Source organism: Tauraco erythrolophus, chromosome 10, assembly GCF_009769465.1.
Source record: "Tauraco erythrolophus isolate bTauEry1 chromosome 10, bTauEry1.pri, whole genome shotgun sequence".
In the NCBI taxonomy this organism is placed as follows: domain Eukaryota; kingdom Metazoa; phylum Chordata; class Aves; order Musophagiformes; family Musophagidae; genus Tauraco; species Tauraco erythrolophus.
Window position 1 is genome coordinate 15,320,906 of NC_141474.1, and position 19,179 is coordinate 15,340,084.

Sequence of the window (19,179 nt, forward strand, 5' to 3'; positions counted from 1 at the left end):
GTCTTTCTGTAGCATAACTGTGCTGAAAGTTTCATTTGAGTTTGCAGAACAAGTGAAATGTGCCAGGTGTGTGACAACGCCTGTAGTGGCACAGCTCAAGTGTGAGAATGTACTTTACAGATATGTGATAAAATTAATTCTAAAAAGAAATAGTTCAACAGCTTTGCATTCTAGTGTAATAACTAGCTTTTTATATCGATTATATTGATTGTATATCGATCCTTAATGAAGTTACTTAAATGGAAATCATAGAATCATCTGGTTGGAAGAGACCTTCAAGATCATCGAGTCCAACCATTCACCCTGCACTGTCAGGGTCCCTAAACCATGTTGCTCAACACCAGATCTACATGTTTTTAAACACCTCCAGGGATGAGGACTCCACCACCTCCCTAGGCAGCCTGTTCCAATACTTCACAACCCTCTCTGTAAAGAAATTCTTCCTGATATCTAAAATGCACGTTGTTGTAATTGTTTCCATTGAACCACAGTTGAAGATAACAAAAATAATAATCCTGGACAACACAGGAAGGGAAAATATAACACTCATATGTAGTGGAATATCAAATTGAACAAAAATTCTTTGGAAACAATTTGTCTTTGAATTAGTGAGAAAACTCCCTCCTACTAGTTCGTAATTATTCCTTTAGAGTGGGGAAAAAAGGAAGGGCTAGATGTAATTGCCTGGAGAACAGACATCTAGTGCCACTTGGGATGGCGTTAAGGTATCTAGTCTGGTCTCTGAGTGCTGCTTTAGAGAGACATAGGTCTCCTGCATCGACTGTGTCACCCCTGCTGTCTGCATGGGTATGTGTCAGGGACATCTCCAATATAACCGGACTTCTGTGTTTTTCTGCTGAATTGAGCTTACAGTGTCTTTAGTGGCTGGTTTTAGTAGCTCTAACAATCTCTGGTATATCAAAACCGCATCATTCATCTGGAAGAGCAAAAATATTTGCTAATACATATAGCTTCTGTTGAACTAATACTCCTTTACTTTGGAATAAATGAGAATTGGGGATGATAAAGTGCCTTGCCAGTCACTGCAGGCAAAATGGTTGGCAAAAGTTCTCTCAGAACAGTTGCATAAAGGGATTGCCTCTTCAGCCAAGTTTAGAATTTCAATGGATTTTAATAATGTCTAAGAAAATCCTATGAAAGTATATCCAGGTAGCTGGTTTGTGTTTCCAGGTGGTGGACAGGGGCTTATGCCGTGCAGTAGACCAGCATCTGTAAGCAAAAGGTCCAGTTCCATCTGCAAATACATTTCTTAAATGTTGGCATTGTCTTGGGAATCTGTGTCTACAGCATCTGATTTAACTTGAAGAATTTTATGCTGAGACTTTTAATATGCCTTAGTGAATTTGAACCTCCCAAACCAGAGTCTTGTTACCCATCATTGATTATATTGTGAGATCTTGACACTACTCTTTCTGTTCATAACTGGATTCTTGCTCTGTGTGGCATAGCGTTCACTTTGAATGAACACTTCTATGTATGCTAGCCTACTTGATAGACAGTAAGTCACAGGCATTGCGTAGGGGCTACTGTGTCTGAGTACTTCATGTTGTTTTTCACTACATCTTCTGGTTGATTGGAGTCAGCTGTCCTGGGACAGAGAGGTAAATATTTGTAATAAAAGTTTGATGTTAGTGATTATTATTGAAGAGTGGAACATGGAAGAGGTGGTGGAAGAGGAAGGAGTCGTTGTTCTTTAGTCTCTCAGTTATTGCTAGTTTGGAGAAAGATGGAATGAGATCCCAGAATGTATTTCTCACTGAGGAAACTTTGTGAAACCTCAGCCATGTGCTAAGAGACACAGTATTGTCTTCTGGCCCTTAAAGAATACTATGGAGTTAACATATCTTCATGGACCTCTTTGGTAGGGCATTCAGAGTAGGTGGGAGGAGTGGTAAAATTAAGAAAGAACTAGAGTCTACGATTAAATAAACTTCTATATTAACTATACAGAAGAAAAGATAGGATGTAAACAGCTTGCTTTAATTACACCATAATTTCATTAATGTAAATGCAGAACTGCCATCAGTAGTTCTCCCCCTCTAAATGAGACTTCAGTTCACTCCTGACATTTGCTCTGATGATCCCTTTTAAGAGAATTATCCAATCTAAAAAAAAAAACCCACAAACAGGGATTTTTTTTCTCATGGCATCAAGGACTCAGAGTTTGCTAATGTCCATTCCTTAGATTTTTATTATGGAAAGAAATCTTGCTAGCTCTCATATATCAGGAAACTGTTCCTTTTCTGAACATGTGCACTGAATATTGAGAACCTGTGAAGTTGTGAATTATATATAACTTCTTTAATCAGTTCCCTGGTTTTCTATTTAGAGAAACAGGAAAATAAGCATTTGCCCTGATCAGTATGTGGTTGAGAAAAAAAAAAAAGTTAAAAAAAAATTCAGTAGTGCAATATCTACATGTAGCTACATAAGAAACCACCTCCGCTTCTCATTGTGGATCTGGGACAATTGGCATTACTGAGCTGGTGTGAAGGACAGACAAATCCGCAGAGATGGTGTGCACAGATGTGTAAAATAAGCTTTTCATTCCCTGTGTCATAAAGAACCGATAATCTAACTGGCACTTTCTGGTCAGACTTTCAACAAGGGTTACAACTCAGCTACTGCCCAATTGCCCTAGAAATGGAGAAAGTATTCACAAGTACATAATGCAGGCACAGTGGTTTTCGAACATAGGTTTGTTAAGCCACTAAATATCGTACAGCCACCTCAGACTGAAGATGTTTTTACTATTTTGCAAGCTAAAAAGAAAAGTTTTTTCTTTGCATAATCAGCAATTTTTCTGACTTTCTTTCCAGTGTCTTTGACATAATGTTGCATAACATGTTGGTATATTTAAATAATGTCAGTGTTATTTAATGTAATTATATATTATTCTACTAGCCAGTTGAAGAAAAAGTATTTTGAATTTTCTCTTGAATTTTTGCTTCCTTGATATGTGACTCTCTCTCTCCCCGCCCCCCCCCCCTTTTATTTCTTATTTCTTTTCTCTTTTTCCTTCAGAACTACTATGGAGCTGCCAAAACGATTCTTTCTGACAATCCACTTGGCCTAACATGTGGCATGGTGTGTCCAACATCCGATCTCTGTGTTGGTGGCTGCAATTTGTATGCCACTGAAGAGGGACCGATTAATATTGGTGGATTGCAGCAGTTTGCTACTGAGGTTGGTATGACTTGCAAATGATTTAAATTCTTTATATGTACCAATGAGTATTATGTAAGTGGTTGCCGTTGTTAATGATTTGTTTAAAAAAAAGTTGGTACTAATAAACAAACGCATAGAAAGTTTAGAATAATTATCCTTTTTCTTGCAGCACATTCAGAAACTTAGAAATGCTTTCATAATGCAATACTTTGTAGGAACATAAGGAACATTATTTGTGAACAAGATGACTCTTTAGAAACACTATTAGTCAAGAATACTTGTTTTACAATGAAAGATTTATCTGAGCCGGGTGAAATTCTGGATGTTTCTGAAGTAGGCTATATAGGGGAAAAAAATGAAGTGCAACTGTATCTGTAACTGCATGTCAAGGAGTTGAAGAAATGTTCTAGGCGTAGGCTAGATCCTGTAGCAGAATTAGTGTGTATTTGTACAGGCTTTGGGACAAAGGAAAAGTTTCAGATGATTTAGACTTTTTACTGTCCTGTTTTGCCAAAACCAAGTAAATAAGTAGTTTCAGGTTGACCTGAAATATATGTCTATGTATGTCTATCTAGATAGAAATAGATGCGCACACATGTGCGTATGTGTAAATTTATTAGTTTATAAAGGTGTGTGTATATTTTGGCTACTGAAGCAAAGATTGTTACTTGCCACTTGATGTTAGGAAGTCTTCTCAAAGGTTTCTGTTGAGGTGCATGTGCATTATTTGTGAGTGTATAGTTTCAATGCTCCAATTTCCATCTGAAGAAAGACGGAGGCTGCTGCTCATTTGTTAACTTCCTTTGAGGGCATTGAGAATTTGTACTAAACTCATGGTCTCACCTGGTGCCTCATCTGATCTGTCTGAAGTATCTTTGGGTGAAAATTGTGATTTTGGTCTCTATACAAGTAAGGAAGTTGTGGCTGTATAGAAAAAGGGCATATGCATGTGTTAAGTTTGCACATTTCTATACAGTCCTTAATTAATGAGCATGTCCCTCTTCTGTGTCTTGAGCCATTTGGCCTATCGTGTTTACAAACATACGACGAAATTCCAGTCACCTTTACAAAGCCTGAGAAAAAAAGCTTTGTACGACAAACCAAAATAGAAATGCAAATCAGTCTGGAAGTAACAGATGATATGTTTGTAAAGCAAATTTTTTTCCTCTGCTGTCATTCATAGACTTCACACTCCCTTCTTAATGGCTGTGGGTCATGATTCAATGAGCAAACATTGCTACCTGCTGCAGTTCTCCTCTTTATCTGATTGTATACCTCCTTTCTTCTCTCCAGGAGACTTGTAAGGCTTCTGGAGCACCTGTTAACTTTTCTGCTAGGTATTGCTGAACCTTCTCTCCCCTCTGTCATTTGGGTAGTTATCCACTTTGATTTTCTTGAGATTTAAACATACAAGTGTAAGAATCAGTACAGTTTGGACCAAAGTTCTCATTTACAGGGTGAGGCTACAGATACTGAACGGTAGTTGTTCTATGTCTGTATTCAATAGTTGGGTTTTATCAGTCAAGAGGCAATTTTATTAACTTTTCTTCTAGGGTCTTTATTCCTTATATGTGAAAAACTTAATATTTATTGCAAATCAGAAGATATACTTTTTCCTTTTTTTAAAAAAGAAAAAAGATTAAATAGCTGTCAAGTAGATGATAAATACAATAGTGAAATATTACTGTTTAGGAACCAAATGCAAGTAATATCTGTTAAAAACTTGATTTGTGTCTCCTTTTAGCCCTAATGCTATGATTAATAGAGAGGAATTATGTGTTGATAGATAATGCTAAATATCTGCCATTTTTCTTCAAAAATCTTTAGAAATCTATTAAAAAAGCTCAATGCTAGCACAATGATTGATATGAAAACTGCAGAGAGGATGAATAGCTCAGGACGGCTTTGCTCCTAATGTTTCAAGTTTGTTTAAAGTGGTATTAGTGTCAAGAGTTCTAATAAAATAAAATTGTTATACAGTTCTGTTTAGCACTCTAACAAAAATAACATTTCAGTAAATTTTATTATCCTTAATATTTTTATAGTATCCTAAATTGTTAAAATTAGTTGTTAATAACCTTTAGATTTACTACTGTTTAACAAAGAATTTGTTATTTACAAATCACATTACATTTAAATGTATTGTAGTACTGATAATTAGTAATAACAGGCAGTCGCTTTTGTAATTAATACTTTTTTTAGCTTTTGTTGAGTTAAATTTTACTATGGAAGTATGTATAAGTGCTTCCAAGTAACAATCATTATAAAAATGTAGATTAAAATACTGAAGAAAATCATAAGGTACTACTACTGCGTATACAAAAATTGTCTCAGATACTGCAAACGAAGTGTGTTCGCAGCTTTACCGGTATATGATCAACTTAACAAATTTTGTAATTTAGGTGTGCAACGTGTGTTACTTGTAGTGAGAGCTGCATGGTAATTCTCGTGCACTGTATAATAGTTTGTCCCACAGGGGCTTATTTACTGAAAACTCCATTGTGCATAAAGCCAGTTTTAGACTTTTTTCCTTGAAATTAGTCTGAAGATCGTACAGTTGATGCATTATGAGAGCGAGCGATAATAAAAGGCACAACTGCTGGCTGAGATAAAAGATAAAATTGCAGTAAAGCAGGAATGTGGGTTTAAAATGGAAAATATATGGGTATGACGTATGCCCCTTTGTGCTTCTGAACAATGACTGATCATCTGTTCATACTGCAGATAAAACTCCCTAATTGTAAAATATTTGTCTTGCATACAGTGGAACAAAAAAAATAGCACCTCACACCTCCTGCATTTTCCTTCTACCCTTCCATATAGTTTTGTAACTATGTTAGGCTCATTCTCAAAGAAATTGTAATCCAGTCTGAAAAATGTGGATGTTGACAATTTAAATGTTCAAATGGAAAAAAAGGAAATGTCCGTTTGTATTTGTGATGTAGAATGTGTATGCTGGGATGCAGTTACCACGGTAACTATTGCATCTAGAGAATAACATGGAGTAAAAGCTCACTATTATAAATGATGAGTGTCAAGTGCAGGTTACACCTGCTACTGTACAGGTCAGAATTATATTAATATCTTTATCTATCTCCTTTGCCCAAGTACTTTAGAGTCAGGAAACATCTCTGTTTTTGGAACACGAGTTCAGTGAAAATATACTGAGATTGCAGTGACAGTACGTACAGGCATGAGCTATATGACTGTCAGTCCCACAAATAAACTAAAATTTCTGGTTACTCAAGTACAAGTTGGTAAACTTGCAGTGAAAAAGAAGCGTGATCAGACATTGTCTATTGTAGTATTAGTAAGAAGCCCTCAAAATCTTATGTTTCTGGATAGACATTCCTGAATCTAAAGGTTCTCCTGTGTTTCTAGTTAATCATTCTGGATGGAGCAGCACAAGCTAAATAGAAAATGTATTATTTTAATTGCTGCATACTAAATTTAAATACTAGATCATTTAGTACCATGATTCTTGTGCCAGCTACAGTTCTGGTGATTTGTTCCTCTCTGGAGATATGTTCTGACTGCTGTTGCAGCAGAAAAAAATCACAAAAAGAAACTTGATATGTTTCTTTCCTAAAATATGCATTGTACAAGCTACTTGCTGTTAATCTAGGGGCATCCCATTAGAGCTCCTAGACTGGGAGGTGGGCTGCGGTGAGGGTCCCCCGCTGAGTGCTGAACCTCCCTTCTTCCCCAGCCCACCATGGGCAAGGAAGCAAGGGCAGCCCAGAGGGATTGCTGTGGAGCAGTCTGCTGTGCCCTCGGGCTCAGTCTGTCTTTTAGGTGTGTATTGACAGCTCTGATCAGTCTTAACCTAGGTGGGGGAGAAGGTGGTTCTAGTGGAGCTGAAGCTCCAGCAGTGGGATGGACTTGGATTGCTTGCCTGGGCCTCTCACTGTCGCCGGCACAGATGAGTGTGCTGCATCAGCAGAGGAGGATTGTTCTAAGGCAGCAGGACAAACAGAAAGAAAACCCTAGTCGGTATTAATTTTTATTCTAATGCATCCTTAGGTTATTTTCTCTTTTAAGTAATGTCGAAATCTATAATAATCATTATAAAATATGGGGCTTGTTTGAAGGGATTGATGGAGCCTTCTACAGTAGTTCAGATGATGAATCTAAGGATTTCAAATTTCTCAGACCAATGCTGAAAGACTTGCTGGTATTTAGGCAAGTTATATAAACTTTTCTACAGCGTGTTTTACAGACTTTAAACATTCTTTGTGTTTTGTTTTTTTTTTTTTTTTAAGACATACATGAATGTTGCTATGACATTTTTAGTGGTAGGATTAATGAGATTTTGAGGTATGGACTCTGCAATGTCATAGATCCATGGGTTTTCTTGGGACTTGGATAATATTAACTTGTAGTTGTTATATAGGTTTGAAAAGTCTTTAAGGAGACTCTTTAGGCCCTAGTTTTGTCAACACTCACCTACTTGCATAAAAGTTTGCAGTATTACAAATTTAACTGTTCTCTTGTGGAGGGAGGACCAATAAGTTTTCCTAACTAGCTCATGTTTGTAGAAAAACTACTTCCTATACATCCTGTACATCCAAACTAGTTGTGTGATCATGTAATTTGACAATTTCAAGAATATTACTGAGCGTGTAACTTGCTTCATTTTTTATTAAAATCTGTGCAGATATTATTTTCTCCTTTAAATATTCAGCTGCCCCATATTAATGTAAACCAGCCTACACACAAATATCCATGGAAACCAGTGGGAAAGTGTGAAACTAATACAATCGTTTCCTAAATGTTACCGATTTCATTGCCTGTTATTTTCTTTCTGTGCACTAGTAAAATCTGATAATTCAGAATATACTAATATGTTTCACACTGAAGTAAATACCAGCTAGATGCTAATGTCTGTGTCAGTAGCTGCTCGATATCTTACTGTCTCAGCAAAACATATTTAATGGCAAACCTGACTAATAAACTTATTTCTATAGCCTTTTCAGCGTGGAAGCAGGCATTATGCCTCAAGAATATAAAGGATTTAGTTATGAAATCAAAACTTACATTACTAAAATACTAAATTTTCCTAGTGCTCCTTCAGTTTTCCCTGTGGTGTTTTTTGTTTGTTTGTTTTTTGTGGTTTTTTTTTGTATTGATGAAGGTTTTGTGATGAAGATGAGAGATTAAACAGATGCCCTTTTTACTTGAGATGTGACCTTCTTGGTATGTCTTGAAGACTATGAATATGCTTTTTAGCAGCCTGTCTTGTTTCATAGGATTAGGCAAAGGCTTTTTTTACATTTTAATGTTGAAGTTAAACTTTCAGTCTATTTACTGTTTTATTTAACACATTCTTTGCCATAGTCCAAAGATAATTTTAAATAGAGGTAAACTAGAGTAAAACTGTCTGACCGTATTTGAATTCTGCACATAGGTGGAGGAAGAATGTCTACAGTATGTTCCTGTTAGAAAAATTCTGATCAGAAAACTCAAAAGTGACCGAAATGAGTTACTTTAATTTATTCTAATTTGTATAAAATTGAGGATAACAATTTTGAATAACGGTTCTAACCTGCTGTAATGGTTTTAAATGTTTTAAATTCATTTAAATCATGCTTACTATGCCATAAAATGATTTTCATCAGGTTAGCAAAATGCATTTCTCTGAGTCACCTGCGCTCTGCCAAATGTCACATCTTTTCATCAAAACATGCTAATACTAGAGTCACGTAGTGAAGAAAAGAACCAGAATTTTGTCACATGAGGAGAACAATAAGCTTTTCCCTGTCTACATTCTGAAAAACAGCTGAAGTGAGTTGGCTAAAACTTTCCAGGAAAATTAAACGTGAATTGGATGCTCAGAAATCGAAACCAGTGTAGTTTGCTTTAGTAGGAAATATTGTGGAACCTTAATAAAACTTGTGTTTGCATACAGCGTCTGGAATTATGCTCTTTGTCAAGTATATGGAATGTTTTGGAAGAAGAACCAACCTCACTGCAGTGAAAAAATGTTTGATTTACGAAGTCTCCATAATCTTTTTGTAAACTGGGATATCCTTTCTATGGGCCCTAGTGGACTTGAAGCACAAGAAGTGGATGGAATCTGTGTGGATTTTGTTTGAATAGACCCCAGATCGGGAAGCAATGATGATTGCATAAAGTTAAAAAATAAATGCTTGATGATCTATTTAACCTCTTTTGTTTGTGTATGAGAGAGCGAGAAGGAAAGGTAGGCTTGGGAATGATGGCTGAGTCTTTCCATTGAGAGATTCAGCTTTAAAATTCATTATTTGGTCTCATTTTCCTGAATGGGTCTTAGTTACAAAGCACTGCAAAACAAAACTCCATCCAAACAAAAATGAAATCATCTTTTTGAGGGGAAGGTGGACAAGCAAGGCAATAGTATTAAACTTTACTTGCATCCTGACCACAGTCTAAACAGAGAAAAAGCGGAGAGGACAGTTGCGTACGATGTGGCATTGAACGCTGGCTTGCAGGGTAGTCATCTCTGCACACTAAAGTATTTGTACAGAAGAATTCAGTGATATTTAATTAGATGGATTACAGTGTAGGGAAACTTCACCATGAGGTGAGTGAAAATCTTTTGAAATGCATTGAAGCAGTTCGCTATTTCACACAGTTACCCTGCCAGCCTTGATATGCAAAACTGCCACTGAATTCCAGATGGCAAGATATCACCGCACAAGCTGGCTGTGCTGCATAAAGCGTTTCACCTATTTGCAAATAGGCAGAATTAAAGTTGACCAGTCAGCCTGAACTTAGGATTTCCTGCATGAGTGCTTGGTTTCTGAAGCTTAACACTGCACTACAGTAGTGCAGCACTTTAGCATAACATTTAGTTGATGGATATGACTTCAATAATAAATATAAAAATAACTATGTTAACAATAAAGTAAATTGTGATACTTTTTTAAGCATGTGCATATTCATAGAGTTCAATATACACATTAAATATGCAAGTTATATCATTTGTATTACTGAGTAGCCTTCTAAAACAACTATCTGAGACTTTAATGGAAATTTTGTATCATTCAAGCCATTTCTCTGTGAATGTAACAAAGCAGACATTTAAAAATATCCTATTGCATTTTGGTTATCACAGTCTAGTTTCACAGTACAATATAAGCTTTTCAGCCTGTGAAATCCATTAATAACCACATTAAACGTTCCTATATTGTATGAATTGTCAGATTTAAATGATTCTTTTTTAAAAACAATTATCTGTCTCTTGCTTCTTGCAGTTTGTTAAAATGCTATGTCAATTTACAAAGACTAGGGGAATTTGACACAGAAATTTTAGAGGGGGAAGGAACTAATCATTGGTTTACCTAGCATGAGTGCTCAAGTGCGCATAAAGAAAATGAACATTGATTCAAAATATAAATGAAAAATTCTATTCATGAGTGGAATTGCCAAAGTTTAACTTGAAAAACCTTTGCTTCTGGAGTTGTAAGGAAAGTAAAAACTGTTGGTAAACTCGTTAAATCATTTAAATAGCATGTTTATTACAACAAGTGGAAATTTGTGTATTTTAGAGGACTAGTTAGTACTTATGGAACACAGTTCTGCATTGAAATAGATGAGGAACAATATCTTCTTGTAATTTTGAGGTGCAGCCTTAAAGTGTTTGTGATATGACTGAGAATCCCAGTGCCATGAACTCTTGTATCCTTTTGGTCTAATGTTGTGCTTCTGCTGCGAAGATATACTCCTTAGGTTAAATATTTTCCCTGTAATATCTAAAATAAAATGAAGATGTAACTATGCTCTTCCATACTCCTAATCTTCAGTAGCCTGTAAGACATGAGTCTTTTCTTTCCTTTTTATATGTTATACGAGACAGAGACTCCATTCCTTCCCCTACAATGTATGTAAATGTAGCGGACAGTGAAGTAGCTTAGTGAATGTAGAATACTTCTTCCTTAGCCTCTTGCCTGCGTGCCTGAGCAAAAAACTGATTTACTGCAAATCTGAAATAAACTGTGTGACATTGCAGCTAGGTTAGGAGCCCATCGTGCTGAGTTCTGTATAAATACATAATAGTGTTCAGAGTCTGTCCCAAAGTACTTTAAATAGTCAAGGCAGGATTGAGCAGATCATCATCATTTTCAGGAATGCCTACAACTTTTGGACACCCAATTAAAAAGTGGAGAACATCTGAAATAGATAGGCAACTACCATGAAATAAGTCCTACTAGAATTGTTTAAGAGGAGGCATCTAAAGCATGGATTCCCTTTGAAATTATAGCACTGAAGACTAGGGGCAGTTCCTAAAAAAAGTTTCAAAACCACCTAAGATTGGTTACCTACCGTCTCTAAGAAGTCAAGCCATAACTCGTTTATCCAGGACCACACAAGATGTCTCTTGAAGAAGCAAAGCCCCTTCGCTGGTGTTACAATCCTTTGTTATTTGCAAAAATACTTTTCTAGTAGTAGAAATAATCAGAACATTGTTTGAAAGGAAATTTTTGGTGTTACAGAGATTCTTTGCCGCCTGGTTGGCTTTGTATTACTATTCTGTTATTGGTAGTCTAGTTCCATCTTCTCTGTAAAATTTACGGTAGTGAAAGATATGACTTCAGACGTTTTTGAGACAAAAGGAATTATAGAAGAACTGAGCCCTGCAACTACAACATCCCTCACAAATGCACATGTCAGTTGGGAATCTCTATCATGTTACGAAGTGATTTGCAATAATACATCAATGGCGTGTGACAGTACTAGCGGAAGCTTCTGTCAGTGTTATTCAGACTAAAGTTTAAGGAGGGAATTTAACGTATATAACCTGTTGAATGTATTGCTTTTCAGGTGTTCAAAGCTATGAATATTCCTCAGATCAGAAACCCTTCCTTACCTCCTCTAGAAGATATGCCTGAAGCCTATCATGTGAAGATAGCTCTCCTTGGTGCAGGACCTGCAAGTTTAAGTTGTGCTTCCTTTTTGGCTCGATTGGGCTATTTGAACATCACCATATTTGAAAAGCAGGAGTATGTTGGTGGTTTAAGGTAAAAACAATGACAGCAAAGCACTATTTCCAATGATTGTAGAAAGCATAGCGAAAAATATTGTGCAAACATAGGTTATACATGATCCTTCTACTTTTATCGAAGGAAGAGAATAGATGATTTCAGATCTGGAAAACTTATTTTTTATTTAAATAATTCATCATTCAATTTAAAATAGGTACAGTTACAGGCAAACTTTAACTGAAAATCTGGTGGCTATCTCCTGTATTCTCTTCATATGACCTCTAAAATTCCAGGGTGCAATTGTTACTATCAAATTAACACTTGAGATAATTATGTCAGGAGTCATTTTCTGTTATCCAAAACTTTTAAACCAAAATGAAGTAGTTGTAGCCTTACATAGTGAAAGAATTAGTAGATATTTAAAATGCTTTAGACAGATACTAATTTAATGGAGAATTTTAAAATTAGAATGCTTTCATGAATTACCTAATGCAAATAAAGATGACAGTGAATAAATCCATTGTGTATACCTGGACTTACAGCTTTAGTAAACCATACTGTAAGAGTGAAATAAACCCCCTACAATTCTCACCCATCAACAAATTGCAGATACAGAAAGGAAGGTACCTTTGCAGTTTTTCTATATGGTAAACACTTGGCTGATATTTGCATGACGTTATGTCCTTGTGGTTTAGCACTAGAAGATTAATTTTTACCACTGTAACAATGTCTGAGATAATATCTTATAAGTTTGTTGGAATCGCTAAATATAAGATAAAATATTTCAGAAACTGACTAGTGGATACCAACCTATTTGGAATCAAAATTAAAGTTTTCATGTTGAAGATGAACTCACACTGAAGTGTTTACAAAATAAAAAGTGAAAAGAATTTCTCACTGCAGCATCACTGAAATCAATAGACTTGACACCATTAATGAATTTGATCCATAGCGTCATAATGTCAAATACTTATTCAGTGCTCTGGAAGAGACAGAATCAATGCTGGAGAAGCTGAACTGATCACTTGCATTTTTGCCAGTGAGATTCAGAAGTATTCTAGCTAACTATCAAGGTATTAATGCATAGGCATTTAACTGTGGAGCTGTTTTACTTGAACTGGTTGTCATAGAGGATTGTGAATTTGGTATATGGAATACCTGTTCACCTGTTGAGTAGCACATGTTTTCATAAATACCAGATTTAAAAGCAGGTTTGTTGCTGTGAAGTAGTAAGAAATAATGAGATGTTTCTAACAATAAAGCTTTACTTGGTGACAGGTTAGACTCAGGCTGGGCTCAGCAACATAATACAGTACTTTCTGCAGTTGCTTACAGTACAGTGCTGTGGTTGCTTGCTGTGTGCTTGCATGTGATTTGAAGCAATGCGATCTTAGGTTACATCTGTTCTTCAGGTTTTAATTTGAATTTAAAATAAGTCTCAGTCTATTGTTTGTTTTTCTGCAAAAAGCCTTATACTAAATTTTGCCTGTTCCATTACTATCTTTAATGGTCAAGCGGTGCATTATAATATGTCCGTCTTTTGAGTTTTAAAGGTCTTATGGTTGGACTTGATGATCTTAAATGTCTTTCCAACCTAAATGATTCTATGAAAGAACGCGTCGCAATCAAGGTCAGATTTTACTCCTTTCATTGTAGAAAGTTTCACATCTGATTTAAGGACATCAATTCCTTTTGTCCTTATTTTAATCTTGGAACAGAAGGGAGGCTGGCCTGTGGCGGCAATCATCCATTATTGCAGTTGTAAGTCTTTGCAGTACATCTTTTAACAAGTTTAGATTATTGATGGGTGTGTTTTCAAGGCTTCGTAAACTATTGCAAATGACTAACAAGACCAAATTAATTTTGTATTTAGAAGGGCAGTGCCTGTACTCTTTTTTTTAGTTTGCACTGCCTTTTAAAAAATGTTCTTAACTAGAATATTCCTTCGCATACATGTTAGATCATGGCTAACTTTAATATTTAGACAGTAGAAAGCTGTCTAGTGGTGGCAGTTCCTGTGGTGTGATATTTAAGCCTAGCATAAGTCTGTGGTTGTCTGGACATGACTGAATTTTTCCCATTCATGAGCAGATTTTCTTACGTTTCGCCAGTTTTGTAAAATTTATGCTTTGTAGTAGAGTAAGCATGAACAGATCACGCTCTTGCTTATAGACTGTGAACAAGCTTCACTGCTCATGCTCCTAGCTATGCCACTGGTTTACCACATATCAGAATACTTCTCTCACTAGGTCAAAGGGGTGTCACTTGAGCAAAAGTTATTTAGGATCACTGAGAAACTCCACACACCTCTAACTTGAATCAGATTTGAGAAAGAGAAGAATCTCTGGGACACTGTTCTCATTCACTGCATCCCTCCTGCACCTCTGCTTCGTTTTCTTCTCCTCCTCTGTCCTCTCCTCCTCTCTCTCCGTTGCGGAGTCAGAGACTTCTGCTGCTGAAAGAAATGATAGCAGAATTACTGATGTACCAGTTGTCTTTCATAAAAGGTTTATTTTCATGGTAAATATGCATGTATGTGTCCCCACAGAACTGTGTATTTCCGTATGAGCATACATGTACATTTGTATGTACGTGTATGTGGGTATACTCCACAGCACTAAACTGTAAGTAAATGTTTAATAAGAGCAAAAAGTGTTTAAAAATTCTGACAGTGACATAACACAACACAGCCAATGCTGTTCTGGATTCTCCTCAGAAGTGACAAGCCTTCAACAAATATATAGGTGGCTTGGAAAATAGAACTTTCCTTTTTTTTTATTAGATTTTTTTATTGAATCTCTGATGCAGAATCATACTGATAATATTAGTTTCTGTTTCAGGCACCTTTTTTACTTAGCATGACCTATGAAAATTATGTTGTTGTGACACGTTCATTATATCTGATATTTAGAACACTTTCATTGCACATTGGTCAGGAAAGGTGAAAAAAAGGAAGTATTAGAAATTGTAAAGAGGAACACCAGTTTCTTATCAATATAATTAAAGTTGATGCAACTTAAAATGAATAAAATCCTTCTGACCTGTCAAAGTTAGATGTTAAAGATGGCATGATCACTAACAATATGTAAAATAAAGCCACAGTGAATCTCTTGTGCCAGTGCTTTGTTATGGAAATTATAGATCCATTAATTGACAACAGATTAGACTGCTTGAATCTTAGAAACATCTGGGGAGAGACTTTCACTTTTCTGTGTAGTCAGTTTTTTTAATCTTCATTGAACAAAACTATCTAAAATAGAACTTCACTGTGTTTACCTGTAATGTGCTTGTTTTACAACAGATTTTGAATAGGAGTAAATAGATGTCATTTCATTGGAGATAAAGATCTGTACCAGTAGATATAAACAGATTCTATGCTGGAACTGCAGTTTTCCCATAGAGGAGAGCTGTGTTTCTGGCAACTTGAAGATGTCATTTCTAATCTTTCCCAGAAGGAAAAAACGCGAGCTAATAAACGTTAAGTCAAAAAGCAGACTTGAGACCAAAAGCTGGTAGAAAATTACTAACTTTGTCTATGCTGAAAGATCATAAGAAAATTATGAAGTAGAAATGGAGGTGGGTACAGTTTTAAATATCAATGCTCAAAGTAGTGTATGCAATACTAAAAAAATTTATTGGAAATTTGTTTCTTTCTAGTTGGATAGCTTAATGAATGATTGCTAGAAGATCATTTTGCTCTCAGTAGACGTAAGACCTTTTCTTAAATGGACATCTTAAATTTGTTTAGTGTACTGTATTCTGGTGATCAAAAGGAATGGAGCTGAAGCTCTTTTGGACCGAAGCTTAACATATGTTAAATGGTTACCTATAAGCATGGGCAGGATTGGCCTCAAGGTACTACCTTCCTGGCCCATATTTTTAGCATTGAGTGAATAATGCTATTTTGTCACTCTAACAGTTTTAAAAAAGTCAACAGTCAAGCTTCATATGTTTCCATTCACATATGTCAAAATTAACTAAGGTATGTTACAAGTATTGAATTTTTAACAACTAAAAAAATTCTCTCTTCCTAATAGCTGGAAGTATTTCATAGGCGTTTTTATTTATTTAGTGCATCTGAAATCCCCCAGTTCCGATTGCCGTATGATGTAGTGGATTTTGAAGCTGATCTTATGAAGGATCTTGGAGTGAAGGTAATGAAAAATACATCCTGCTTATGTATAGCTCAAAGGAAAAAGAACAAGAACTCTGCAAAGATTAACAGCAAAATGTCATGCACATTAGTAAAGAACAATTAAAAGCTACACTAGACAGAGGCAGGAAGATGCTTCCTCTTGCTCAGGGCATTTGTCTGTCTCCTGTCTGAATGCCACTAGTTTGGAAAAGGGCAATCAATAGTTCTCATCTGGCATGCCTGCATGTGATTAATTGTCTGTAAGAAACAAATTCCTAAATTGCTTTAGGGGTTCAATGTAGCTATTGGAATGATTAGATTTTTTTTAATCGAGTTTTTTTCATGCAAGTTAGGCACTACTTAAACATTCATATTTGATACTTCTCCTTTCTTTCTCTCTCCCTGAGTTTTTTCTTAATGATTTATAATACAGTCTTGCGTCCAAGTTAATTTTATAATAAAATGCATCCAATTAAACAAAGTGTTAACATGATCATCTATTATAAACAATAACAGTCATTCAACTTCTTGGAAAGCAATAGTTATGCATTATTCTGTTAAACAAATGTGTGTTGTTTACAGATAATGGGAATGTTGCTTTATTGTTAATTTCAGGCTTGAGCTGAAGATTTAGATAGTATTTACAACTGCTGCACATTTTAATAGAAGTTACAAATGTAGAATGCATCACTGGATTAAGTTTTTGAGTACCAGGCCGGATAATATATTTTTAACATGAAACTAAAGTGCTCAGTGAGCACAACCACAACACTGAGACAATTTTAGACAAAATTGCTGGATGTAGGCTTCTGGGAACCTCTGCAAAACTTAACTCCCTAAGGCTATGACAGAGTCTCCAGAATGGACTGATAGAGCCACCATGTTGTTTTATCCTGCAAGTCCTCTACGGTTTTGAAGTGCAGCAGAGAATCTCAATGTAAATTTGCTTCCAAGTTCTGCCATTGGTTTGCAATTGACCTTTGGCAAGCTGGTTAACTTAGCTTTATACCTCTATAAACTGGAAATATTTTCTGGTGTTTACTTAAAGCGTTTCAAGTCTGTGGTGAAAGGTGCTGTATTGTGTAAATGCTCAGTACTTCTGTTTATTCAAGTAATTCTACTGAAATTAGTAAGAATTAGCTGAATAAGGATTACAGAGCTAGGCCCTAGGAGTATTATGAATCCCCACAAAAAACAGTATTGTCATTTAAATTCCTTCATTAGGTTTTCATAACATTTGTGCACAATACAATGAAAAAATATAATGACAATTATGGAATGCATTTGTTGCCTGTGAGGATGTAGCCTGTATTCTTGAAAGGATTACAACTGTATGTGGCTTTTGCACCTCTGATAAAATTCATGTGAAATCTCCGAAGACAAAAAAAGTTGGTGTTTTAGGTATTGTACATTGTATTTTTCATCTACCTTTTTTTTACTGATAGGAAAAGTGTATTAAATGAAATATAGACAGATTCAATAACGAACAAGTTATTAAATGACATGAAGACAAAACTGTGAAGATCACAAAGTACAGTGCTTACACAGTGGAGCATGGCATTTTGTAAAGTGAATATACAAGTGATATAACAAAACTAGTGAAAAATATTGAAGTTCAGAGAGTCTAAAGTACAGAGATAAAACCACACATATCCATGTCAAGAAGTACAAAGTATCAGAAGAGGAATCACACGCACTTTATTTACTCAAAAGCCTCAAGGGTTAGGAGAGATGAGTAAAAGGTGTGCGTATCTTCTCTTGCATGACTTCTACACAGGAGACTGCTATAGTTGATTTGCTGAACATGCAGCAAACCTTCTTCCCCATCTCACTCTTATAACAGCTGTAGTTGCTCAACCTGTGCAGTGGCTGCTCAGAGCAGGATTGCTGGTGGAACATTGCTCTACAAATATTTTCCAGCTTTTGCTTCTGAAAGTGAATAGTAGTTGAATTGAAACAAGTGTAGATTATAGGTGCGTTTTTATTACTGTGACTTATTTCTTTCAGTGAATGAACACCAATCACTGCACTCTGGGAATTGTTGCTTGTCTACATGAGAATTAAACAATTGCAAGTTTAAATCAAAACTGATCTCATTGATAATTTTGAAAACCTGTGTTAGTTTACCATGCAGAACAGTCTGCTTCATTACAAGCAAGTAGGACATGCTGTAATTTGCACAGAACGTTCTTTAGACTTATTGCCATCTCTGGCCCAGTCCTTTGCAGGCAGGTTTTCTGAATCCACAGAAACACCATTGACTTCACTGAGGGTTTTTGGTATAAAGGTGTCCTAGCTAAGGGTCTCTGCAAAATTCAGACTGTGAGCTTTGAGGGTGCAGCACAACCTTTCTTCTTTCAGGACTGGCATTGCATTCTGTGCAATTGGAGTCCTACCTAGTTCTTGATACTGTGAGATAAAACATTGCTTGGTTTTCTCTTCAGAACCTCTTACTACAGAATAGTGTCGTGTGTTTTATTCTCTTTATTTCTCTGTAAGAGGCTCATACTTTCACTAAGGTTTCTGTAATAACCTAAACTGCTCTTTTTTTTTTTTTGGTTGGTGTACTGGGTGATTGTCCCATTTAGCACATGTTTTCTAAAGGAGGTTATTGCTTTCACGTCATGTTTCTTACATTCGGATTTTCACATGAGAAAACAACCTTTTGTAGACAGCACTGAATACGGTGATTTACTCGCAGTAGAAAACTGCCATTTTCAGCTTTGCTTCAGTGTTGTGTTCCACAGACAGGCCTTGTTTGTCTGTTTAGCTTGCTTTAGCTCTTTTAGCTTACAGCAGAAACCAAGGTAGCCTGTGCTTGGCCCCCATGTGAGGATGACCTGAAGGTACATTTTACCCATATATAGTTTGGGCCACTTGCTTAGATCAGAG

The 19,179-nt window shown here is 36.0% G+C and overlaps 1 protein-coding gene across 1 annotated transcript in view; it reads left to right on the forward strand.

Moving 5' to 3' along the window:
* DPYD (dihydropyrimidine dehydrogenase) overlaps positions 1-19,179 on the forward strand; it is a 367,211-nt gene that overhangs the window by 106,659 nt on the left and 241,373 nt on the right. The window contains 3 exon segments of the mRNA XM_086617732.1: positions 3,046-3,207; positions 11,992-12,188; positions 16,225-16,306. Coding sequence (XP_086473858.1) covers positions 3,046-3,207; positions 11,992-12,188; positions 16,225-16,306 — 441 coding nt within the window.